This window comes from Ranitomeya variabilis, chromosome 6 (genome assembly GCF_051348905.1).
Source record: "Ranitomeya variabilis isolate aRanVar5 chromosome 6, aRanVar5.hap1, whole genome shotgun sequence".
Lineage (NCBI taxonomy): Eukaryota > Metazoa > Chordata > Amphibia > Anura > Dendrobatidae > Ranitomeya > Ranitomeya variabilis.
The window spans coordinates 424,807,074-424,834,685 of record NC_135237.1 but is presented as its reverse complement, the minus strand read 5'-3'; the positions used below and the strand labels follow the sequence as shown (position 1 = coordinate 424,834,685).

General features: G+C 43.6%; 1 protein-coding gene across 2 annotated transcripts in view; it reads right to left on the bottom strand.

Annotated features, from left to right (window-relative positions):
• The window catches only part of MIB1 (MIB E3 ubiquitin protein ligase 1), a 196,266-nt gene that overhangs the window by 111,505 nt on the left and 57,149 nt on the right, over positions 1-27,612 (bottom strand). For both annotated transcript variants that reach the window (XM_077270343.1, XM_077270342.1), the window contains exon 4: positions 24,996-25,100. In XM_077270343.1, coding sequence (XP_077126458.1) covers positions 24,996-25,100 — 105 coding nt within the window. The remainder of the gene's footprint in view (positions 1-24,995; positions 25,101-27,612) is intronic.

The window sequence follows — 27,612 nt, the reverse complement described above, 5'->3', positions numbered from 1 at the left end:
AATTTTTTTATTTTCCCAAGGGTAAAAGGAGAAACTGGACCACAAAAGTTGTTGTCCAATTTGTCCTGAGTACGTTGATACCTCATATGTGGGGGTAAACCACTGTTTGTGGGCACGGCAGGGCTCGGAAGCGAAGGAGCGCCATTTGACTTTTTCAATGAAAAATTGGCTCCAATCTTTAGCGGACACCATGTCGCGTTTGGAGAGCCCCCGTGTGCCTAAACATTGGAGCTCCCCCACAAGTGACCCCATTTTGGAAACTAGACGCCCCAAGGAACTTATCTAGATGCATAGTGAGCACTTTAATCCCCCAGGTGCTTCACAAATTGATCCGTAAAAATGAAAAAGTACTTTTTTTTCACAAAAAAATTTTTTAGCCTCAATTTTTTCATTTTCACATGGGCAACAGGATAAAATGGATCCTAAAATTTGTTGGGCAATTTCTCCTGAGTACGCCGATACCTCATATGTGGGGGTAAACCACTGTTTGGGTGCACGGCAAGGCTCGGAAGGGAAGGCGCGCCATTTGACTTTTTGAATGAAAAATTATCTCCATCGTTAGCGGACACCATGTCGCGTTTGGAGAGACCCTGTGTGCCTAAACATTGAAGCTCCCCCACATTTGACCCCATTTTGGAAACTAGACCCCCCAAGGAACTTATCTAGATGCATAGTGAGCACTTTAAACTCTCAGGTGCTTCACAAATTGATCCGTAAAAAATGAAAAAGTACTTTTTTTTCACAAAAAATTTTTTTTAGCCTCAATTTTTTCATTTTCACATGGGCAACAGGATAAAATGGATCCTAAAATTGGTTGGGCAATTTCTCCTGAGTACGCCGATACCACATATGTGGGGGTAAACCACTGTTTGGGTGCACGGCAAGGCTTGGAAGGGAAGGCGCGCCATTTGACTTTTTCAATGGAAAATTAGCTCCAATCGTTAGTGGACACCATGTTGCGTTCGGAGAGCCCCTGTGTGCCTAAACATTGGAGCTCCCCTACAAGTGACCCCATTTTGGAAACTAGACCCCCCAAGGAACTGATCTAGATGTATAGTGAGCACTTAAAACCCCCAGGTGCTTCACAGAAGTTTATAACGCAGAGCCATGAAAAAAAAAAAATATTTTTCTTTCCTCAAAAATGATTTTTAGCCCGGAGTTTTTTATTTTCCCAAGGATAATAGGAGAAATTGGACCCCAAATGTTGTTGTCCAGTTTGTCCTGAGTACGATGATACCCCATATGTGGGGGTAAACCACTGTTTGGGCGCACGGCAGGGCTCGGAAGGGAAGGCACGCCATTTGGCTTTTTGAATGGAAAATTAGCTCCAATCATTAGCGGACACCATGTCGCGTTTGGAGAGCCCCTGTGTGCCTAAACATTGGAGCTCCCACACAAGTGACCCCATTTTGGAAACTAGACCTCCCAAGGAACTAATCTAGATGTGTGGTGAGCACTTTGAACCCTCAAGTGCTTCACAGAAGTTTATAACGCAGAGCCATGAAAATAAAAAATTATTTTTCTTTCCTCAAAAATGATTTTTTAACCCACAATTTTTTATTTTCCCAAGGGTAACAGGAGAAATTGGACCCCAAAAGTTGTTGTGCAGTTTCTCCTGAGTACGCTGATACCCCATATGTGGGGGTAAACCACTGTTTTGGCACACGTCGGGGAGCGGAAGGGAAGTAGTGACGTTTTGAAATGCAGACTTTAATTGAATGCTCTGCGGGCGTCACGTTGCGTTTGCAGAGCCCCTGATGTGCCTAAACAGTAGGAACTCCCCACAATTGACCCCACTTTGGAAACTAGACCCCCAAGGGAACTTATCTAAATGTGTGGTGAGCACTTTGAACCCCCAAGTGCTTCACAGAAGTTTATAACGCAGAGACGTGAAAATAAAACATGTGTTTTCTTTCCTCAAAAATATTTTTTTAGCCCAGAATTTTTTAATTTTCCCAAGGGTAACAGGAAAAATTTGACCCCAAAAGTTGTTGTCCAGTTTCTCCTGAGTACGCTGATACCCCATATGTGGGGGTAAACCACTGTTTGGGCACATGGCGGGGCTCGGAAGGGAAGTAGTGACGATTTGGAATGCAGACTTTGATGGAATGGTCTGCGGGAATCATGTTATGTTTGCAGAGCCCCTGATGTGCCTAAACAGTAGAAACCCCCCACAAGTGACCCCATTTTGGAAACTAGACCCCCTAAGGAACTTATCTAGATGTGTGGTGAGCATGTTCAACCCCCAAGTGCTTCACAGAAGTTTACAACGCAGAGCCGTGAAAATAAAAAATCATTTTTCTTTCCTCAAAAAAGATGTTTTAGCAAGCAATTGTTTATTTTCACAAGGGTAACAGGAGAAATTGGACCCCAATATTTGTTGCCCAGTTTGTTGTGAGTGTGCTGGTATCCCATATGTGGGGGTAAACCACTGTTTGGGCGCACGTCAGGGCTCGGAAGGGAAGTAGTGACATTTGAAATGCAGACTTTGATGGAATGGTCTGCGAGCGTCACGTTGCATTTGCAGAGCCCCTGATGTGCCTAAACAGTAGAAACACCCCACAAGTGACCCCATTTTGGAAACTAGACCCCAAAAGGATCTTATCTAGATGTGTGGTGAGCACTTTCAACCCCCAAGTGTTTCACATAAGTTTATAACGTAGAGCCGTGAAAATAAAAAATAATTGTTCTTTCCTCAAAATTATGTTTTAGCAAGTAATTTTTTATTTTTGCAAGGGTAACAGGAGAAATTGGACCCCAATAGTTGTTGCCCAGTTTGTCCTGAGTACGCTGGTATCCCATATGTGGGGGTAAACCACTGTTTGGGCGCACGTCGGGGCTTGGAAGGGAGGGCGCACCATTTGACTTTTTGAACGCAAGATTGGCTGGAATCATTGGTGGCGCCATGTTGCGATGGAGACCCCTGATGTGCCTAAACAGTGGAAACCCCTCAATTCTAACTTCAACACTAACCCCAACACACCCCTAACCCTAATCCCAACTGTAGCCATAACCCTAATCACAACCCTAACCCCAACACACCCCTAACCACAACCCTAACCCCAACACACCCGTAACCCTAAATCCAACCCTAATCCTAACCCTAATCCCAACCCTACCCACAACTGTAACCCCAACACAACCCTAACCCTATCCTTAACCCTAACCACAAGCCTAATCTTAACCCTATTTCCAACCCTAGCCCTAATTCCAACCCTAAGGGTACCGTCTCACATAACGATTTACCAACGATCACGACCAGCGATACGACCTGGCCGTGATCGTTGGAAAGTCATTGTGTGGTCGCTGGGGAGCTGTCACACAGACCGCTCTCCAGCGACCAACGATGCCAAGGTCCCGGGTAACCAGGGTAAACATCGGGTTACTAAGCGCAGGGCCGCGCTTAGTAACCCGATGTTTACCGTGGTTACCAGCGTAAAAGTAAAAAAAAAAAAACGTACATACTCACATTTTGGTGTCCTTCAGGTCCCTTGCCGTCTGCTTCCCGCTCTGACTGAGTGCCGCCGTACAGTGAGAGCAGAGCGCAGCGGTGACGTCACTGCTGTGCTGTGCTCTCACTTTCCGGCCGGCAGACAGTCAGAGCGGGAAGCAGACGGCAAGGGACCTGAAGGACACCGAAATGTGAGTATGTACGTTTTTTTTTTTTTTAACTTTTACGCTGGTAACCACGGTAAACATCGGGTTACTAAGCGCGGCCCTGCACTTAGTAACCCGATGTTTACCCTGGTTACAAGTGAACGCATCGCTGGATAGCTGTTACACACAACGATCCAGCGATGACAGCGGGAGATCAAGCGACGAAAGAAAGTTCCAAACGATCTGCTACGACGTACGATTCTCAGCAGGGTCCCTGATCGCTGCTGCATGTCAGACACAGCGATATCGTATGGATATCCCTGGAACGTCACAGATCGTACCGTCGTAGCGATCAAAGTGCCACTGTGAGACAAGGCTATGGCTATGTGCCCACTTTGCGGACTCGTGTGAGATTTTTCCGCACCATTTTTGAAAAATCCGCAGGTAAAAGGCACTGCGTTTTACCTACGGATTTACAGCGGATTTCCAGTGTTTTTTTGTGCGGATTTCACCTGCGGATTCCTATTGAGGAACAGGTGTAAAACGCTGCGGAATCCGCACAAAATTGACATGCTGCGGAAAATACACAGCGTTTCCGCACGGTATTTTCCGCACCATGGGCACAGCAGATTTGGTTTTCCATAGGTGTACATGGTACTGTAAACCTGATGGAAAACTGCTACGAATTCGCAGAGGCCAATCCGCTGCGGATCCGCGGCCGATCCGCTGCGGATCCGCGGCAATCCGCTGCGGATTCGCAGCCAAATCCGCACTGTGTGCACATGCCCTAACCCTACCCCTAACCCTAACCCTACCCCTAATTCTAACCCTAATTCTAACCCTAGTTCTAACCCTAACCCTAGCAGAAAAAAAAAAATATATATTTTATTTATTTTTATTATTGTCCCTATGGGGTTGATAAAGGGGGGTCATTTACTTTTTTTTCATTTTGATCACTGCGATAGGCTATATCGCAGTGATCAAAATACTTCTGAAATGAATCTGACAGCCGGCAGACTCTGCGGGCGCAGTGCGCATGCGCCCGCCATATTGGAAGATGGCGGCGCCCATGGAGAAGCCGGACGGACACCGGGAGGCCGGTAAGTATGTAGGGGGGGTGATCGGATCACGGGGGGGGGGGGACCGGAGCACGGGGGGAGCGGACAGGAGGACGGAGGAGCGGACAGGACCACTTAGGGGGGCGGACCACGCACCGGAGCACTGGGGGGGCGATCGGTGGGGTGGGGTGGGGGCAGATTAGGTTTTCCAGCCATGGCCGATGTTATTGCAGCATCGGCCATGGCTGGATTGTAATATTTCACCGTTTTTTTGGGTGAAATATTACAAATCGCTCTGATTGGCAGTTTCACTTTCAACAGCCAATCAGAGCAATCGTAGCCACGGGGGGGTGAAGCCACCCCCCCTGGGCTGAAGTACCACTCCCCCTGTCTCTGCAGATCGGGTGAAATCGGAGTTAACCCCTTCACCCGATCTGCAGGGACGCGATCATTCCATGACGCCACATAGGCGTCATGGGTCGGGAAGGCACGGGTTTTCATGACGCCTACGTGGCGTCATGGGTCGGGAAGGGGTTAAGGGGATTACAGAATGCTGTAGATAAGCCCCTGATGCCGGTGGGCTTAGCTCACCTTCGATTTTGGGGGTGACAGGTTCCCTTTAAAGGGAATCTGTCAGCAGGTTTTTGCTATATAATCTGAAAACACAATGCTGTAGTGGCTAAGACATACAGTTAGGTCCATATATATTTGGACAGAGACAACATTTTTCTAATTTTGGTTACAGACATTACCACAATGAATTTTAAACAAAACCATTCAGATGCAGTTGAAGTTCAGACTTTCAGCTTTCATTTGAGGGTATCCACATTAAAATCGGATGAAGGGTTTAGGAGTTTCAACTCCTTAACATGTGCCACCCTGTTTTTAAAGGGACCAAAAGTAATTGGACAATTGACTCCAAGGCTATTTCATGGGCAGGTGTGGGCAATCCCTTTGTTATGTAATTCTCAATTAAGCAGATAAAGGGCCTGGAGTTGATTTGAGGTGTGGTGTTTGCATTTGGAAGGTTTTGCTGTGAAGTAAACATGCGGTCAAAGGAGCTCTCCTTGCAGGTGAATCAAGCCATCCTTAAGCTGCGAAAACAGAAAAAACCCATCCGAGAAATTGCTACAATATTAGGAGTGGCAAAATCTACAGTTTGGTACATTCTGAGAAAGAAAGAAAGCACTGGTGAACTCATCAATGCAAAAAGGCCTGGGCGCCCACGGAAGACAACAGTGGGGGATGATCGCAGAATAATCTCCATGGTGAGGAGAAATCCATTCACAACAGCCAACCAAGTGAACAACACCCTCCAGGAGGTCGGCGTATCAATATCCAAATCTACCATAAAGAGAAGACTGCATGAAAGTAAATACAGAGGGTTCACTGCACGGTGCAAGCCACTCATAAGCATCAAGAATAAAAAGGCTAGACTGGACTTTGCTAAAAAACATCTAAAAAAGCCAGCACAGTTCTGGAAGAACATTCTTTGGACAGATGAAACCAAGATCAACCTCTACCAGAATGATGGAAAGAGAAAAGCATGGCAAAGGCGTGGTACAGCTCATGATCCAAAGCATACTACATAATCTGTAAAACACGGCGGAGGCAGTGTGATGGCTTGGGCATGCATGGCTGCCAGTGGCACTGGGTCACTAGTGTTTATTGATGTGACACAGGACAGAAGCAGCCGAATTAATTCTGAGGTATTCCGAGACATACTGTGTGCTCAGATCCAGCCAAATGCAGCCAAACTGATTGGTCGTCGTTTCATACTACAGATGGACAATGACCCAAAACATAAAGCCAAAGCAACCCAGGAGTTTATTAAATCAAAGAAGTGGAATATTCTTGAATGGCCAAGTCAGTCACCTGATCTCAACCCAATTGAGCATGCATTTCACTTGTTAAAGACTAATGTGAAGAGCAGAACAAAAATGGTTACCTCAATGAACCACAAAAAAGAATTTGTGATAAATATTGACCTGTCCATTCAAGGACATTTTAGCTATAGTATGAAATCCTGTTTTTCTTGTCTGTGGAATTGCCTTTGTACTGTTTGTTGTGAAACTGCCGCCCACGAAACTTTTTTCTTTCTTTCCTGTTTTGTCTCTTTGTTTAAACATGCAAAACTTGTATAACCACTGAACCTACCGATACAACTATATAAAGAAGGGATAGCACCTTGAAGGCAGGCGTGCTTCAGAGACTTCCCAGTGATACACTATACAAGACGTGTCTTGTGTATTATTTCTGGTGATTCCCCACTTCCAAAGGCTGCTCCGACTGAGTGTGATCCTGACATTTCCTGGCGCCTGAACAGGGACCCGAGGTCTGTGTATTCCTTCAAGAACACCGGCAGAATACGAACAAAAAGAGAATCTGGGATAATGGACGGCAGATGAACAAAAACCTGGCCAGGTAAGAGACACTGTTAGATCTCTTATATCTGCCCTGCACTGTCCGTAAGATTTTCTGTGTCGTGTTCTTAAGCGGGTAGTTCTAGTAGAGGAGGATACCTATAGCTCGGGTTCTTGAACTATTTAGGAATTGATCACCTCACGGAGTACGGCATTGAATGAGAGTGAATGTGAATAGAAGGTGTGTGGAAGTTGGGAATAGCCCTATAAGCCGCCCAGGGTGTTGAAACAGAAGAAGTGACTGTCCCACTGGGCAACGTGGTTGCGTCCTTTCGGGGAGACCTCCGCGCCTATGTTCAATCTCTGATCCTGTCTTTGACGAAAACCTGGTGACGGATAAGTGTATGATAGTATGAGCCCAGGACAGATAAATTAGCCTGGGACAAGAATACGTTGTGTATGATAGTATGAGCCCAGGACAGATAAATTAGCCTGGGACAAGATACGTTGTATGTTCTTTTTCTTTTTCTGTCTGGTTGCATTTGTGTTGTTTGCTATAGGTGTAGGAATCAGGATTTTCTTACATCAACACAGTTTAAACATCCTAGCTCCTTAGGAAGAAGGTAACGAGGTATTCTCATACCCAAACGCCACCGAGGGCAAGAAAAGACATCCTAGCTCCTTAGGAAGAAGGTAACGAGGTATTCTCATACCCAAACGCCACCTAGGGCAAGAAAGCTCAGGATAAGAAAATGGGGAATAAGCAAACAAAGTCGGAACCAGAAGAAATAGATATCTATACTATCATAAAGGAGAGAAGTGGTGAAGATGCCACTAAGGGGCTGAGAAAGATTTTTAGTAAGTTTGGAGTTACTAGGGCAGAAGCTTTTAGTAGAAAACTATGGGAAGGAATTCAGGAAAGAAAAAAAGGCATAATCAGAGACAAGAAATGGATAGATCAGATCCAAGCATTGATTGATGTCTCTAGGGTAGCAGAAAATGAGGGATGGACATATAATCAACAGAGTAAAAAGTGGTGTACTAGACCCGCAGGCTGTGGAGAAAAACAAAATGTGGAATCTAAAAATACCCCACCCCCATACCTTAACCCACATGCCCCATCTTTTCTCCAAACACCACCTCAAAGTTTAGCCGGACCAGGAGGATGGGTATGTCCGCACTGTGGACAACAAAATCCAGACTGGAGAAATGATTGCCTAGCCTGTGGTACACCTAGACATGGCGCTGTACTTGCCCCTGTTAGGGTAGTACCAAGACCCTTTAGGGAACCTGGTGCTGACGGAGTAATGGGAACTAGATACCACCAAACTCGACAATATTTCCCTTGGTCCCCCGCTGAAGGCATGTCTCTCTTGCATAACGCACCAGATCCCACCCAGTGTCCAGTTAGATTTGCACAATATATACAGCAAATTATGCAGACTCACGCAGGAGTTTGGGCAGATGGAGAAGAATTATGTAGAATGAAAATGACTCCTGGACTCTTCCAGGAGCTATTAGCAAATCTACAGGTACATAGGCCCCAAGCAGGAGATGGTGCCTTACAAACGATAGAATCAGGTACGCAATTTGTAGATCACTTAATGGTTTTCATGAGGGAGAGACAGAGGCAGAGAGGAACAACGGGAGTGGTGGCTCAGAAATCTAGACAATCAGTAGACGAATATTATCTAAGTGTAGAAAATAATTTCAGAGATGAAGGCATGGATCTAACCGCTCCAGGAATGATGAGGTTAGTTATAAAAACCTTTATAGATGGATTGTCTCCAAAAGTGAAGGAAAAGCTTAAGGCCGCAACCCCTGATTGGAGAACCTTGGAAGACCCACACCTGGCTAGACAGAAAGCTGTAGGGATAGAAATGGACTTAAGAGAAAATTCTAAGCCAGTAAGAATTGCACAGGCTAATACTGGCTCTGCTAATCAAAAGTTTACTTGTCATTTCTGTAAGAAGCCAGGACATTTCCAAAGGGAATGTAGGAAGAGAAAAGCAGATATAGATTCAGGAACCTTTGTACCCAAAAATAGGATAAATAACCCAGTGCCTGATCAAACAGACAGCTCAGAATGACTGAAAGTTATGCAGGTCTCTCTTCCTTCTAGAAGACCAATAATACAAGTTGAGGTTGAGGGTAAAAATGTACCTTTTCTGATAGATACGGGAGCAACATCCTCCATTTTAAATCAGGACTTTTTACCATATCCTGACAATATATCCTCAAAGGTTACATATGCAGAAGGGTATGATGGTAAAATTCAGGCGTTGCCCTTTACAAAACCTTTAAATGTGAGCTTTGGCCCTAAAACTTTTGTATCCAAATTTTTATTTGCTAAGTTTGCTCTTTTGTTATTGAAATGAATTGTTAGACCAGCGTGGTTTAAGGCCCCGTCTCACTAAGCGATTTACCAACGATCACGACCAGCGATACGACCTGGCCGTGATCGTTGGTAAGTCGTTGTGTGGTCGCTGGGGAGCTGTCACACAGACAGCTCTCTCCAGCGACCAACGATCAGGGGAACAACTTCGGCATCGTTGAAACTGTCTTCAACGATGCCGAAGTCCCCCTGCAGCACCCGGGTAACCAGGGTAAACATCGGGTTACTAAGTGCAGGGCCGCGCTTAGTAACCCGATGTTTACCCTGGTTACCAAAAAAAACAAACAGTACATACTCGCCTTTCGGTGTCCAGGTCCCTTGCCGTCTGCTTCCTGCTCTGACTGAGATCCGGCCGTACAGTGAGAGCAGAGCGCAGCGGTGACGTCACTGCTGTGCTCTCACTTCTCACTGTACGGCCGGCAGTCAGTGAGAGCAGGAAGCAGACGGCAAGGGACCTGACGGACATCAGAAGGCGAGTATGTACTGTTTTTTTTTTTTTTACATTTACGCTGAAAACCAGGGTAAACATCGGGTTACTAAGCGCGGCCCTGTGCTTAGTAACCCGATGTTTACCCTGGTTACCAGTGAAGACATCGCTGGATCGGTGTCACACACACCGATTCAGCGATGTCAGCGGGGCCTCAACGACCAAAAAAAGGTCCAGGCCATTCCGACACAACCAGCGATCTCGCAGCAGGGGCCTGATCGCTGGTACGTGTCACACATAGCGAGATCGCTATGGAGGTCGCTGTTGCGTCACAAAACTTGTGACTCAGCAGCGATCTCGCTAGCGATCTCGCTATGTGAGACGGGGCCTTTAGATAGGCGAGTAAGCATGGACAGATAACGGATGTACACGATGGAGTGTCATGTTATACAGTGTGCTGACCTTGAAGTTTGGACGGACAACATGGTTTCGTTCACCTGATGCAGGATACAACTAGAGTCAGTGTACCTTAGCTAAAAGTTTAGTTTTCCTAGGGTGTTAAGTAGCCGCAATTTCACTGTTATTAGATAAAGCTTCTGAGATTGTTCTTGATCACCCACTTCTAGTTCAGACCACTCATGATGTACATGGCATTCTTAACCAGGTCCAACCTAAACATATTTCAATGGCCAGACACCTCCGTCTCCAATGTTCCCTACTACTGCCGCCCAACATTTCCTTTGCCAGGGTTCAGACTCTTAATCTCGCGTCTTTGCTCCCTTTAGAGTCTGAGGGGGGTACCATACCTGAGGAAACTGCACTCTCCAACTCCTTTGACCCATCAGAGTCAATGCATTATTGTGTACAATTAATGGAACAAGAGACTCAGGGCTTACGTAATGTACGTGACAAGCCACTCTGTAATGCTACATTTGAACTTTTCATAGATGGCAGTAGATATGCAGATATGAATGGACAATTTCATACAGGTTATGCGGTAGTAACTCAGCATGAAGTGCTGAAAGCAGAACCTCTCCCTGCTAATCAGTCTGCACAAGAAGCAGAACTTACGGCATTAGTTGAAGCTCTAAAAATAGCCAAAGATCAGACAGCAAACATATACACTGATTCTAGATATGCACATGGCATTATTTTCGATTTTGGCGTAATATGGAGAGCCAGAGGTTATATGACTGCTTCAGGCCAACCTGTTAAACATGCCTCCCTCATTAGACAGATTCTGGAGGCAGCACAAGAAACTAAAGAAATAGCGGTGATAAAGGTAGCTGCACATGTGAGACTCGACACCGAGGAAGCCAGGGGTAACGATAAAGCCGACAAAGCAGCAAAACAGGCAGCACGTAAACCCTTACATCATGCCCACACACTAGATAGCTCTGAAGATGATGAGGAGAGATTGAAGGAAGCTCAGAAACAGGTAGACGACGAAGAACGAGGGCAGTGGCAGAAAAAAGGGGCAGAAGATCAGCAAGGATTATGGAAAAAAGGAACTTTGTTGTGTTTACCCAGAGCCTGGTACCCCGCAGTGGCGAGTGACCTCCACCTACCTACGCATGTATCGGCAAACGGTATGACGCTCAAGGTAAAAGAAAGGTGGTTGGCTCCAGGCTTTGGTAATTTCGCTCGGAACATGTGTGCTGCATGCGCTATATGCCTGGCACACAATCCAGGTCAGACCATTAAAACCCCAACCAAGCATCATGTAAGACCACTGTATCCCTTTCAAAGACTCCAGATCGACTACATCCAGCTTCCTAGGTACAATGGATACGAATATGTGCTTGTGTGTGTGGACATGTTCTCAGGGTGGCCAGAGGCTTATCCAGTTCGTAAAGCCTCAGCAAAAACTACTGCCATTAAAATAGCACATGAACTGATACCCCGTTACGGCATGCCTGAGGTGATCGAGTCAGATAGGGGTACCCATTTTACTGGGGAAATATTCCAGAATGTTATGAAAATGTTGGGAGTAGAAAACCAGTTTCACACTCCGTATCACCCACAGAGTTCAGGTAAAGTGGAAAGATTAAATGGAACAATAAAATAAAAAATCCAGAAGGCCATGGCAGAAACAGGAAAGCCTTGGACCGAGTGTCTACCACTTGCCCTGTATTCCATCCGAAACGCCCCAAGGGGGAAGGCTAAGCTGTCACCACATGAGATTCTTTTTGGTAGAGCAGCAAATTTGGGTTGTTATTTTCCACAACAACTGATGTTGAATACTGAGACTTTAACTGCTTATGTACAAGAATTACAAAAACGTTTAACTAAAGTGCATTCGCAAGTTTTTGCTTCCCTTCCAGATCCAGAAAATCTCGAAGGAGGCCACAAGTTGGAACCTGGTGATCAAGTCTACGTGAAAAGACACACCAGAAGGACTCTGGAACCGAGGTTTGACGGACCTTTCCAAGTCCTGTTAACAACTCCGACAGCAGTCAAGCTTGAAGGAAAGCCATCATGGATACATGCAAGCCATTGCAAAAAAGCAGTATAAGACTCATGATATTGATGTTAATAATGTTAACCTCAACGGAGGCATGGGAAAGACTGAATTCTCTAGCCCCTTTGAACAATAGATTCGTACAACATCATAGAAAATTAGTGCATGACTTGTTAAATAATACGCAACCCCTGGCAGATTGTTGGATCTGTACCCATTCACCAGTATCAGCCACAAGTATACCTTTTCTAGCAGTTCCCGTGTCAGCTGAAGAAATATTCGCTTGGCCTAATTGTTCAGACAACCTGGCCAACAACCAACCTGGCAATACTAGACTATGGAATACTACAATCGCCATACCAGTTGTGGGATGGGTAGAATTTCCTTGGTGGCAGGGCAATCTTACAGGAAAAATAGGCAACTTACAATATTTAGCATTCAAGGGAGGAAAATGGGTACCTAGGAATAAGACTGGATTAACTGATTTAGGACAGGTCCCCACTGAAAATCTACAGCTCAGTTTCAGTACAACCACCCCTTCCTCTGATGCTTTCAAACCTACAGTATTGGAAAGATACATACATAATAGAAAATGGGAACATTCCGAGTTGTTCCCCCAAGGTGATGCAAACAGTTGTACAAGTAAGCCGGGGAACCTGGTTTGTAATGAATCCAATGAGTATGTCAACGGAATGCATGTATGTGGGAATCCCGCAGCCGGGTACTGTAGCCCCTTGGGACAAAAACCCTCTTGGTGTATGCTTCAGAATGTATCTAGTTTTGTGGATTTGGCTCACAGATTGGTATTGCAGCACTCAGCTTTGTGGGATCTGCCTGAGGGTACATTTTGGATATGCGGAGAAGGAGCATATAAATGGCTTCCCGTAGGTATAAAGGGTACTTGTACATTAGGACGCCTAACCCCGGCTACTTTCATAATTTCAAATAAACAAGTGAATATGCAAGCCGTGCCCAAGCACACATTGTATAAAAGAGCTGCAGATAACTCACCACGTCCCTCGGGGAGGCCGCATATAGTACAAATGGGAATTCCCAACAAAATTGCTAGTACCATTTCTATTTATCCTATGTTAACACAGATGTGGGATAAATTAGTTAGAGCCACGGATTATCTAGATGATCAGATTTGGGATATATTGGACATATTAAATACTAGTATAGCTGTACAGAATCAGCTTATAATAATCACTAACCAACATACCCTGGTATTGGATTACCTAACTGCCTCACAAGGGGGTATGTGTCAAATCATCGGACCCACCTGCTGTCATTATATAGACCCGAATAGTACTATGAGTATGAGATTTAAATTAGAAGACGTACAACGACTCAGGGATCAGTATGACAAAGACAATGACCAAAATAAGGATAGCTGGTGGTCAGATACCTTTTCTTTTCTTAACCCGGCCAATTGGTTCAGAGGGATCGGTGGGTGGGTTACCGGGATTATGCAAAGCCTAATACATACAGTTATGGTTATTGTAATTATATATGTATTATTCAAGGTTGTACTCAAGGGTATCTCGGTATGCACAAATAAATTTTGTGTAATGGATGCGAGAATATAAAGTTGTTTTTTTTTTGTTTTTTTTTGTTGTAATATCACAAAAAGAATGACTAAAATGATCGTCTATATGACAAGGTTTTGAATGGAATATGTCAAAGGGGGGATTGTGAAGAGCAGAACAAAAATGGTTACCTCAATGAACCACAAAAAAGAATTTGTGATAAATATTGACCTGTCCATTCAAGGACATTTTAGCTATAGTATGAAATCCTGTTTTTCTTGTCTGTGGAATTGCCTTTGTACTGTTTGTTGTGAAACTGCCGCCCACGAAACTGTTTTTTCTTTCTTTCCTGTTTTGTCTCTTTGTTTAAACATGCAAAACTTGTATAACCACTGAACCTACCGATACAACTATATAAAGAAGGGATAGCACCTTGAAGGCAGGCGTGCTTCAGAGACTTCCCAGTGATACACTATACAAGACGTGTCTTGTGTATTATTTCTGGTGATTCCCCACTTCCAAAGGCTGCTCCGACTGAGTGTGATCCTGACACTAAACTTCAGACAGAAAGGCCCACAAACAAACAGCAACTGAAAACCACCGCAGTGAAGGCCTGGCAGAGCATCAAAAAGGAGGAAACACAGCGTCTGGTGATGTCCATGAGTTCAAGACTTCAGGCAGTCATTGCCAACAGAGGGTTTTCAACCAAGTACTAGAAATGAACATTTTATTTAAAATTATTGAATCTGTCCAATTACTTTTGGTCCCTTTAAAAACAGGGTGGCACATGTTAAGGAGCTGAAACTCCTAAACTCTTCATCCAATTTTAATGTGGATACCCTCAAATGAAAGCTGAAAGTCTGAACTTCAACTGCATCTGAATTGTTTTGTTTAAAATTCATTGTGGTAATGTTTATAACCAAAATTGGAAAAATGTTGTCTCTGTCCAAATATATATGGACCTAACTGTAGATTTCAGTGATGACTCTTTTAAAGCCTCAGGTTTTCTTTACTTACAATGACTGTTTTAACACCAGGATCATTGCTGTGACCCAGCAGCACCTTGCTTCCTGACACCCCCCCTCCAGTGACATGCAGCTCACTGTCTATGGACATTGTGCTTCCAGAGCCTGGTGACGGAGGGGCAGTTTACTCAGCTCTGCTTTATTGATAAATCTAAACACACTGTCAGAACTGCTACACCTAGTAATCTATGTGATACATTGGTGGATTCAGCTTCAGCTTCTCTATGTTTATATTATGCTGCTCTCAGGTGAGGTAGCAAACTCCTGCTGAGAGATTTCCTTTAAAGGGACTCTGTCACCTGAATTTGGAGGGAACAATTTTCAGTCATATGGGCGGGGTTTTAGGGTGTTTGATTCACCCTTTCCTTACCCGCTGGCTGCAATATTGGATTGAAGTTCATTCTCTGTCCTCCATAGTACACGCCTGCGTAAGGCAAGATTGCCTTGTGCAGGCATGTACTACGGAGGACAGAGAATGAACTTCAATCCAATATTGCAGCCAGCGGGTAAGGAAAGGGTGAATCAAACACCCTAAAACCCCGCCCATATGACTGAAAATTGTTCCCTCCAAATTCAGGTGACAGAGTCCCTTTAATAGTTTAGATAGGTCAAATGTGGTGACAGATTCCTTTAAGACCGTTTTTTGGGCATAAATTAGCTTATTAACTCTCCTCTACAAATCTGCACTTTTTACTGCTGTTAAGTGTTTTTGTCTGAATTCCCAAAAAACAGTCAAAAAATCTAGTTAAAATGGACTCCACTTTTTTTTCTAGCAATGTTCATCTTTTTATGAGACAAAAACACAAAAATGAATACAGCATGGAGATATAGGTGCAGCTAGAGCCATGGACTGTTTCTAATTGTCCTCCCTGGCAGGCTCAACACCACAGAAGCGTATTTCCTCCTTTCAATCATTTTGTGCAATTAAATGAATTTTAATTCTGATGACATAGGTAAACAGATATTTTGAGTACCGATTTTTGGATATAGACTTGCAGGTTAATATTATCCTGTTGCATTTATGACCTTATTGTGAAGTCCACCAGAGATAATAGGGTCCTTGACATTGACTAATCTGTCCACAGATGACAGGCAAGAAACATGCTGATGCCTACAAAGACTGGCAGCCCCTGTGCTTGCCAATCATTCACCACCTCAGCTCAGCACTGCTATACTGTATAAGCGATTAGAGCAGTCAAAGTGAAAGTCCCATAGAGGGACAAAGTGAATAAAAAAAAAAAAAAAACTGACAATCTTTAAAAAAAAGAGTCAAAATAAGAAAAATACAAATATGTTGTACCCATAAATACTTTTATGAAGAAAACAAACAAACAAACAAAAAAAAAAGTACACATATTTGGTGTCGCCACGTCTGGAATGACCCGATATATAAAAATGTCCCACTACTTAACCCATTCTGTGAACACAGTAAAAAATAAAAAAAAAATTAAAAAAAATAAAAAAAAACAAGAGGCAAAAAAACGATTCCCTGCGTAAACGGACATGCAGCGCGTCTTTCCAGACTGCAGCATGTCTATAAATGTTGCGGAGACGCTCCGTCTCCGTAGCGTAAATTACTCATAGGATTTAATTAGATGTGGTAAAACCACATTATCTTCTTAGTTACATGCGTATTAAGTGCGGGAAAGCAGCTTACTACGTATGTGTACTAATTTAAATAATGTCTTACCTTGTTTCAGTTGGAAGTTCGCGCACACTGCAGTTCTCGCGATGAGCTGAGCTGAGAGCGAGAACTGCCGTGCATGTGACCGCCGGGGACGGGGTTATCTCCAGTCATTAGCCAAGTTCTCACGGTCAGCTGACTGCAAAAACTGCAGTGCATGTGACCACCGGTGACCGAGCTATCTCTGGTCATCAACGGTCATCAGCTTAAAGCTCCGCTGTGTTTGGATGTCAGGCTGAGTGGTGGCATGCTGCCACCGTTCAGCCAAGGGCATCCAGATGTAGCAGAGCTGGACTCGTCGTGGGACAGGATGTATATCTGCTCGGCGGACAGGTAAGGATATTGTTGCTTTTTTATTTTATTTCTCTTTCAGGAGATCGAGGGCTTCAGTGGAATTAGGCGATGCAGTAAGGGTACCGTCACACAGTACCATTTACATCGCTACGACGGCACGATCCGTGACGTCGCAGCGATCGTATGATTATCGCTCCAGCGTCGTAGACTGCGGTCACACTGTGCAATCACGGCGCTGGAGCGATGCCGAAGTCCCCGGGTAACCAGGGTAAACATCGGGTAACTAAGCGCAGGGCCGCGCTTAGTAACCCGATGTTTACCATGGTTACCAGCGTAAAAGTAAAAAAAAACAAACCGTACATACTCACTATCTGATGTCCGTCCGGTCCCTTGCCGTCTGCTTTCCTCTCTGACTGTCTGCCGGCCGGAAAGTGAGAGCAGATCACAGCGGTGACGTCGCCGCTGTGATCTGCTCTCACTGTACGGCCAGATTCAGTCAGAGCAGGAAGCAGACGGCAAGGGACCTGACGGGCATCAGATGGTGAGTATGTACGGTTTGTTTTTTTTTACTTTTACGCTGGTAACCACGGTAAACATCGGGTTACTAAGCGCGGCCCTGCGCTTAGTTACCCGATGTTTACCCTGGTTACCAGCGAACGCATCGCTGGATCGCTGTCACACACAACGATCCAGCGATGTCAGCGGGTGATCAAGCGACGAAAGAAAGTTTGAAACGATGTGCTACGACGTACGATTCTCAGCAGGGTGCCTGATCGCAGTAGCGTGTCAGACACTGCGAGATCGTAACGATATCGCTACAACGTCACGAATCGTGCCGTCGTAGCGATAAAAATGCCACTGTGTGACGGTACCCTAAGTATGGTTTAATTAAGATTATTAAAGGAGTCTGTGTCTTTCTTTCAATTAAAGGATTTTATTCTGGCTGTGTCTTTATTTACAATGTAACTATAGGATTAGTAATGGATAGGTGTCTTATTGACGCTTCTCCATTACTAGCCATGGGCTTGATGTCACCTGACAATACAAAGGTGATATCAACCCCACAAATATTACCCCACTTGCCACCACTACAGGGCAAGTGGGAAGAGCCAGGTAAAGTGCTACAATTGGCGCATCTTTGGATGTGCCAGTTGTGGGGCAGCTGCAGGCTGCTATTTTTAGGCTGGTGAGGGACAAAATCCATGGGCCTCGCCAGATTGAGAATACCAGGCCGCAGCTGTCTGCTTTTTCCTTGCTTTTTCCCAAAAATAGGGGGAACCCACTATTTTTGCTAACATCCAAGTTAAGTAGACGGATGCCGCCTGGTATTATTAGGATGGTAAGGTTCATGGATATTGGATCCTTACCAGCCTCAAATACCTATTCCAGTAGTCTGCTTTACTCTGACTGGTTAACAAATATAGAGGGACCCCAAGCAATTTTATTTTTAATTATTTATTTATTAAAAAGGAGGGGACATCTCTCTGTCCTTTCCTCCACTTCCTGTGTTGTGTACTTCTGGCTGTGTCACAAGATTCACCATTATTTAAATTAGTACACAAGCGTAGTAAGCTGCATTCCCGCAGTTAATACGCATGTGATTAGAAAGATAATGCGGTTTTACCGCATCTAATGATAGTGAATGGGTAATTTACGCAGCTACATAAATTGACATGCTGCAGTCTGAAAAGACGTACCACGTCTGTCTCTGCGGGTGAGCCGCAGACATCGGTGCACGCATAGTGGGTATGGGTTTTCCTGAAATCCCCTCCACTATGCTGCAACAGCTGGATGCTGCAGGTTCGACATTGCAAATGTACGCCAACCCGCAGCGTTTACTGACAGTGGGAACATACCCCAATATATCTGCAAACAGGAAATCACTTTTTTTTTTCCTTCCCAGAAGCCACCTTTCAATTAGTTTTATTTCAAGTGAAAAAAAAACCAATGCAATGAAAAAACGCATCAAAAACGCATGTAAAAAATGCAGGTGACCTGCCAGTGACCTCAGATGCAGATTTGGTGCAGATTTCACCTGCTTCAAATCCTGAGCTAATACTGAACCATTCCTGATTGTGAGCCGAGCCTTAGGATATGTGCACACGTTTATCCTAAGCGCTTACATCGGGGTTTCTGAAATACGTGATTCAGACGGAACCTCCGGCAGAAAATTCCCAATAAGTAGGCAGATGGCGGCACTGTGGACGCCGTCCGACCTGTGATCCGGTAGTGTCCATCTCTTTAGGGGTGCATAAAAGCGAGGTCGGCCACAGTTTTGTGCACCTCTGAAAAGGACTCCGCTGAACAGAGGCCAGACAGAGTACAGCGTAACTCTGCTGCCTCATTGAATCATGTCACAAAGAGATTTAGATAGAAACCCAAAAAGTAAATGCTCAGTGTAGAGTCCAGGATAAATGTGATCCAAAATGTTATGTAAAAATGTTCCCAATAAAAGCTTTAAATCAATCACATAAAATAAGCAGTCCCCACTCAGATCCGTAATCTGTTAAAGGAAATATAGGGGGCTTCCACGTTACTGGTAGTAAAAAGGATCTGGAAAAGCTAAATGGCTGCTCGCACCCCAAAAGAAATTCAGCAAATTCTGCACTCAAAATCTAAATGTCCCTTCCCTTCTGAGCCCCAGCATGTCTAAACCACATTTAGTATCCAAATGTTTGGTATTTCTGTACTAATGAGAGCCAGCCTAATTTACAGGTGCATGTCTCCAGAGGCATGAGATGGGCACTACCACGTACTGGGCACTACAACGGCAGTCATTCACTGCTGCTTATTTCTGGAAAACACCCATGGAGTTAAAATCATCACTATATCTGTAGATATACCTGTATGTGAATTTAATCTCCAAAAAGGGGTCACTTGAGGGGGGATCCTGCTCATCTAGCACTTAGGGGCTCTGTATATGGAGTCTGTAAACTATTCTAGGAAAATGTGCGCTCCAGGAGGCAAATAGCGCTCCTTCTTTCTCGAGTCTTGCCATATATCTAAGAAATACTGCACAGCCACATAAGGGGTATTTCTACATTCAGCAGAAATTGTGGGGCTAAAACTAAATTTTGCTGGTAAAATGTATTTTTTCTTCATTGCCTAATGGTATATACAATTCTGTGACAAACCAGTGGTGTCAATATGATCACTGCACCCCTAGAGGAGTTCATTGAAAGGTGTAGTTTGTACAATGTGGTCACTTATTGTGTTATTCTGGCCTCTCAGGGGCTCTGCCAATGTGACATGGCACCCTCAATCTAGTCCCGCAAAATCTCCAATATGGTGCTCCTTGCCTCCTGAGCTTTGCACTGTTTACGAGCATATATGGGGTATCCGTGTAATCAAAAGAAATTGCACAACAAATTTTAGGGGCCCACTTTCTCTGGCTATCCTTGTGAAAATGAAAAAACGTGGGGCTAAAACAACATTTTTGTGGGAAAAATATGTTTCTCATTTTCACAGATCAACGCTGTGAAATTCTGTGATGCACCTGTGGGTTCAAGGTGGACACCACACATATAAATTCCTTAAGGGGTCTAGTCTCCAAAATGGGGTCACTTGTGGGAGCTTCCACTGTTTAGGCACCTCAGGAGCTCTCCAAACGCAACATGACACATGCAGACCCATGTTTTTCCCCACATATGGGGTATCCGCATACTCAGGAGAAATTGCACAACAGATTTACATGTCTATTTTATCCGGTTACCCTTGTGAAAATAAAAACTTGGAGCTAAAAACATTTGTGTAGGAAAAATGTCATTTTTTTTATTTTCACGGCTCTACATTATAAACTTCTGTGAAGCATCTGGAAGTTCAAGGTGCTCACTACACATCTAGATAAGTTCCATGGAGGGTCTAGGTTCCAAAATGGAAACTTTCACTGGTCACTTTTGGGGGTTTCCACTGTTAAGGCACATCCGGGGCACTCCAAATGGGACATGATGTCTGCTAACGTTTCAAGCCCATTTTGACCTCCAAAAGTCAAATGGAGCTCCTTCTGTTCCGAGCCCTGCGCACAAACAGTAAATTTGCCCCACAGATGGGTTTTTGGCGCACTCAAGATAAATTGTACAACAAATTTTATGGTGCAATTTCTCATTTTACCCTTGAGAAAATGCTAAATTTGGGGCTAAATGAACATTTTGTGGGAAAAATTGTATTTATTTTCACCGTTCAACATTATAAACTTCTGTGAAGCACCTGGGGGTTCAAGGTGCTCACCACACATCTACATAAGTTCCTTGAGGAGTCTAACTTCCAAAATAGTGTCACTTGTGAGGGGGGGGGTTACATTGTTTAGGCACATCAGGGGTTCTCCAAACACAACATGGTGGACACTAAAGGTACCTTCACACTAAACAACTTTACAACGAGAACGACAACGATCCGTGACGTTGCAGCGTCCTGGATAGCGATCTCGTTGTGTCTGACACGCAGCAGCGATCTGGATCCCGCTGTGATATCGCTGGTCGGAACAAGAAGTCCAGAACTTTATTTGTTTGTCAGATCGGCGTTTATCGTCGTGTTTGACAGCAAAAGCAACGATGTCAGCAATGTTAAACATGGAGCTAACGACCTGTGAGAACGGTAAGTGCGTCACCGCTACGTCACAGGATCGCTCCTGCATCGTTCTGGAGCTGCTGTGTTTGACGTCTCTACAGCGACCTAAACAGCGACGCTCCAGCGATCGGCTCGTTGTCTATATCGCTGCAGCGTCGCTGAGTGTGACGGTGCCTTAACTATACCAGCAAATTTTGCATTCAAAAAGTCAAATGGGGTTCCATCCTTTTCGAGCACAAACATTAGTTTCTACCTACATATGGGTTATTCGTGTACTCAGGGGAAATTGCACAACAAATTTTGGTATCCATTTTCTCCTGTTACCCTTAAGTGTTGATTTTGTTTTCCTTCCACATTCAATTAATTCCTGTGAAGCACCTGAAGAGTTAATAAACTTCTTGAATGTGGTTTTGAGCACATTGAGGGGTGCAGTTTTTAGAACATTGTAAATATTGAGTATATTCTGTCAAATAGACCCAATAAAATCACTTCAAATGTAATGTGGTCCCTAAAAAAAATGGTTTTGCAAATTTGTGACTGAGCCAATTATTTTAAATCTGACCAGTGTCACTTTATGTGGTAATAACTCTGGAACGCTTCAACAAATCCCAGTGATTTTGAGACTGTTTTTTCATGACACATTATACTTTATGATAATGGTAAATTTAGGTCATTATGTTTTGTGTTTATTTATAAAAAAAATATCAGAAATTTGAGAACATTTTTTAAAAATTAGCAATTTTCAAACTTTGAATGATTATCCCTTTAAGAGTCATACCACAGCAAAACATTAATAAATAACATTTCCCACATGTCGGCTTTACATCAGCACCATTTGTAAAATGTTTTTTTAGTTTGTTCGCACTTTAGGAGGTTTACAAATGTAGCAGCAATTTTTCATATTTTCAAGGAAATTTACAAAATTTATTTTTTAGGGACCTTTCCATGTTTGAAGTGCCTTTAGGTGTCCTATATATTGTGAAACCCCCAAAAGTGATACCATTTTAAAAACAGCACCCTCTGACATATTGAAAACTGCAGTCAGGTAGTTTATTAACCCTTCAGATGATTTTCAGGAATTAATGCAAAGTGACATGACAGAAATTAAAATGTGTATTTTTACCACCTAAATGTCGCTAACTTCTCAACAGACCACTGTAGCCGGAAGACTCTAAGGCCGCTTATTTGGTCATGATTTGCCATGGCAAACATCAGGACCACACAATCATGATCTGAGGGCACCAATTGGGATAAAGAAGGAGAAGCCATACTCTGTTAACCATTCATATGATGTAGTCACTATTGACAGCAGCATCTAAGGGTTAAACAGATTTGGACGGTGCAAACTCTAATTGTGGCTGATGCAGCAAGTTGTCCGCTATAGTGCACAGCCGACAGCTGCTGGATTGTCACCTGTATGGGGAGGCTATTCTCTTTTATCTCTGGTCAGTTAAAAGACGTATTGGCGGTCATTAAAGGGAACCTGTCACCATGTTTTTGGAAGATGGGATAAAAATAGCGTTAAATAGGGGCAGAGGTGGGCGTTACATTAGTGTGTGTGTTATGCGTTTATTACCCACCTAAGTTGCCGAAATAACTTTGCAAAGTCTCCGTTTTCGCCTGTCAATCAGGCTGGTCAGGTCGCATGGGCGTTGTCTTCCCCCAGATTTGGAGTAGTTTTCCGTTGGTGGCGTAGTGGTGTGCGCATGCCCAAAGTCCGGAATCCTCTTCCAGGGGATTTAAAATAGCGCGGTGTTCGTTATTGCATTGGTGATCGGTGGGCGCGGCCATCTTCCTTTGGCCGCGCGTGCGCAGAAGCGGCGCTCTGCTGGCCGCGGCTTCAGGAAAATGGCCGCCGCGATATCCATCTGCGCACGCGCGGCATCCCGCGGCCATTTTCCTGAAGCCGCGGCCAGCAGAGCGCCGCTTCTGCGCACGCGCGGCCAAAGGAAGATGGCCGCGCCCACCGATCACCAATGCAATAACGAACACCGCGCTATTTTAAATCCCCTGGAAGAGGATTCCGGACTTTGGGCATGCGCACACCACTACGCCACCAACGGAAAACTACGCCAAATCTGGGTGAAGACACCACGCCCATGTGACCTGACCAGCCTGATTGACAGGCGAAAACGGAGACTTTGCAAAGTTATTTCGGCAACTTAGGTGGGTAATAAACGCATAACACACACACTAATGTAACGCCCACCTCTGCCCCTATTTAACGCTATTTTTATCCCATCTTCCAAAAACATGGTGACAGGTTCCCTTTAAGCTGATAACGGCATTAAAATTAAGTTTGAAAAGTGCAACATTTTTACAAAATTGTTATTTTTTTCACAAATAAACACACATCGAACAAATTTTACCAACATCATGAAGTACAATTTGTCACGAAGAATCAGTGTGATCCGTTGAAGCATTCCAGAGTTATTACCACAAAGTGACACTGGTCAGAATTGTAAAATTTGGCATAGTCTTGAAGGTGAAAACCGGCTCAGAGTTTAACCAGGCTCACGTGATCAGAGGGGGGGGGGGGGGTGCGATGGGTAGTCATGACAGCCTGTAGAACAGTTTTTAAAAAGTATTAAGAAAAAAAAAATACAAAAGTTCAAATCACCTCCCTTTTACTCCATTAAAAATTAAAAAAAAAAAACACACACATTTGGCATCGCTGCATTCAAAAATGGCCAAAATGTCAGCTCAGGGCGTAAAAAATAAGCCATTATCCAGCCCCAGATCCTGAAAAATGGAAAGCTTGGAAAATGGCGACAAAGGCAAAAAAAACTTTTTTTCATTCAAAATTTCTGATTTTTTTTTTTCACTACTTAAAAAATAAACTATACCTGTTTGGTATCCAAGTACTCGTACTGACATGGGCAATCATACTGCCAGGTCAGTTTTACCATATAATGAACACTGTAAATACAAAAAACTCAAAAAACAAATCCAAATTTAACGCACTTGTTTTTATTATTCCCAGTACACTGTGTGGTAAAATCAATGATGACATTCAAAAGTACAATTAATCCAGCTAAAAAAAAGCTCTTGTACGGTCAGGTTGTCGAAAATATATTTTAAAAAAAAAAGTTATGGATCTTGAAAGAAGGGGAAGAAAAAACAAAAGCAAGAAAAAATGAAAATGGGCAGATGAATGGGTTAAATCTTGTCATGACGCAATTTTGCAACAATACAAAAAATAAAAGGAAGCAAAGGCACAAGAGTCACAGACAGGCGACAAACTCAAGAGAAAAAAAAAAAGGACAAAAAACTTTTAACAATGACAGAACGGATTGTCAAAGAGTCTAATGTCTGACTGCATTAAAAGGAAGCGTGCTTTTTCTCCAAGCAGTAACAATAGAGGGCTGTAAATAGATTAAACGTAACACTGGAACAGCTGGAAGGGTCAAAACACAACAATGTGCAGCAATGCCACCCCTATTGCCAATTCATCTCCCCCAAAAATGTATCACAAAAGAGATTCACTACATCACCCAAGCCAGGATGTGGTTTGCAACAAAAGAGTTAAAAGAAGACACTCTCTGCCCTTGGAACTGCTGAGTTCTTGCAGGAATTGACCTTTCTTAATTACTTACCATGCCTTCAAATCCAACTCTGTAAAGGTTTTTAGCCCCATTGTCCCAAAGGACATAAGCAGCACTGTGTGGGCTTGATGCACTCCAGTCCTGGATCTCAGTTACCTAAAATGAGATTAAACAAAATGATGTCAATTGATCAGATGAAATAGTGACAGAAAAGTAGCCGAGAGGCTAGATTGCGTAAATATGGAGAGTAATGTTTCCAAGTATTTTCCAGATTTTAAAAGCTTCATAACCAGATTGGTGGCACCATACCCTGACCTCATCTGTGTGACCGACACACGGCAGACTGGAGGGCGAGGTTGTTGCATCTCACACAATATAAAAGAACACCATCTATTATTATGCAAAAGACTAACAATCTATCCAGATGGACAATTTGTGTGGATTTTTAGACTATTGGATGTGAAGTTTGCGAGATCAGGAGGACAATCTACCACCTTCTCGTGTAGTTCCCAGATCTTATTAGCACTGGTCAGGGATAAGAAGGAAGATACAAACAACAGGTCCATGAAGTCCAGCACCCCTCATGAAGTACCGATCACCAATCTGGGGCAACTCATTTTATTTAATAAAATAGTGGGCAGCCCCAGGTTGGTTATATTTCTAAAAAAGTTCTAGTGCTAAATCTTTTTGGAAGTAGCCCTAATGTTCCCTTAAAAGGAACAACTCTCTGGCAAAACTGGGACCAAATTTACTGAATCTTTTCCCACAAACCTATATATCACTATTCTCAGTTTCTTCTGTTTACCAGGCTGTCCACAGATCGGACTGAATGTACAACATGACAGCTTCCCTTTAGGCTATGTGCACACGTAAGAAAAGAGGTGCAGAATTTTCTGCACAAAATCTGCATCTCCTGGAAGAATCCGCAGCTGCGTTTATCTGTTTTTTTATGCGTTTTTAGTGCAGATTGTATTTCTATAATGGAGGGGTGCAGAAACGCTGCAGAACTGCACAAAAGAAGTGACATGCACTTCTTTTAAATCTGCAGCGTTTCTGCGCAGCTTTTTTTTTTCACATTGATTTACATTGTACTGTAAATCACAGTGCAGTTCTGCAGCAGAAAAATCTGCTGCAGTTCTGCACCAATTCTGCACTAAATCTGCATCGTGTGCACATACACTTAGGGTAGGTTCACACAAGGGATTTTTTTTCTCAGCATTTTTTTCTCAGCATTTTTTTCCTGCAGCAAAACCTGAAAGAATCTGCAGAAAAAGCAGGTTTCCCTGCATGCTAGATTTAACTCTTTTGCATGCTGATAAAGTTTAGTGTTGAAAAAAAAAGTCCTATTCTAGGGCTAGCGGTGTGTTCTCTCTCACTTCACAATATAGGTACGACCGGGTGCACAGTCAGTATTATGCAGCGCTTTGGACGTAGCACATGTTCGCAACGTCCATAGCGCTATCGGCTTTTGAACGTCGGTGATTCCGCATGTGTTCACTGAACTGTGTGGAACCACCACGTCCAATACATTGTATGGGTGACATTTATCTTGTGGAGACTTGTGTTTCCGCAAGAAAATTTCACATGCTGCGGTCTGGAAAGACGTGCCGCATGTCCATCTCCACAGGTGATCCACAGGCATCTGTGCACGCATAGTGGGCATGGGATTTCTTGAAATCCCATCCACTAGGCTGTAACATCTGAACGCTGCGGATTGGCCGCTGCGGATGCACGCAGAGTCCAGTCCGCAGCGTCTACTGACCGTGGGAACGTACCTTAAGAACCTGGGGGAATGGTGGGGTTTCAATATATCAGCCTTGATCTGATTTCAGGCCTACTACATAATACTTATATCTTCTCCACTATTTCAATTGTCTCTGAGGTTTACATAAGCACTATGCACTTTATTACCATGGGTAAAATGCCCATGTGATGTAATGTGATTATACATGCTGCCCTCTACCTGATCCTCTCTCTGTATGGTCTCTATTACTGATCCATAAATATTTTTTGTTAATATGTACTAATTCTCTTTTTGTAATCATGTAATAACCTTATACCTTTTATATTTACATGTTTGGATGCATTACTCCATTTCTTTCTCTGTATTACTCTATAGAATCAGGTTCTGGAACAAAATAAAAAAGCAAAACCTGATACCTACGTTTTTGGTGCGTTTTTTTCACCACTCATTCACTTCAATGGGAGAGATCCAAGGGGTAACATTTCTCCTTGAGGAGAGTGACATGCTAAGCATGCTGAGATGAGGAGACTTTTAAGTCGCAATGCTCCTCTGGGAAATATGCAAATTGTCAACATGTCACTCTCCGCAAGGAGAAACAATACCCCTTGGATCCCGGTGAGATGCCTCTCACACAGCTAAACCAGATCTCACACTTTGCACTGACGAGGAGCGGCACCCCAAAATAGTGTCTGCAAATTGAGATTCTGGTTTGGGCTTTTATCCTAAGCCATGTGGCAAGGCTCGTTAAAGGGTTGACATTGAAATGCAAAGCGCAAAATCCTGATGACCAATAACCAATGTGTGTGCATGAGATTTCTGAAATCTCAAGGCTTTGCTGGTACTGTAAAACGCAGCTGAAAATTTGCTTAAAAAAAATGGTAAATGATGTAATGATGCTACCATTCGATAATAGCCTAAACTGAA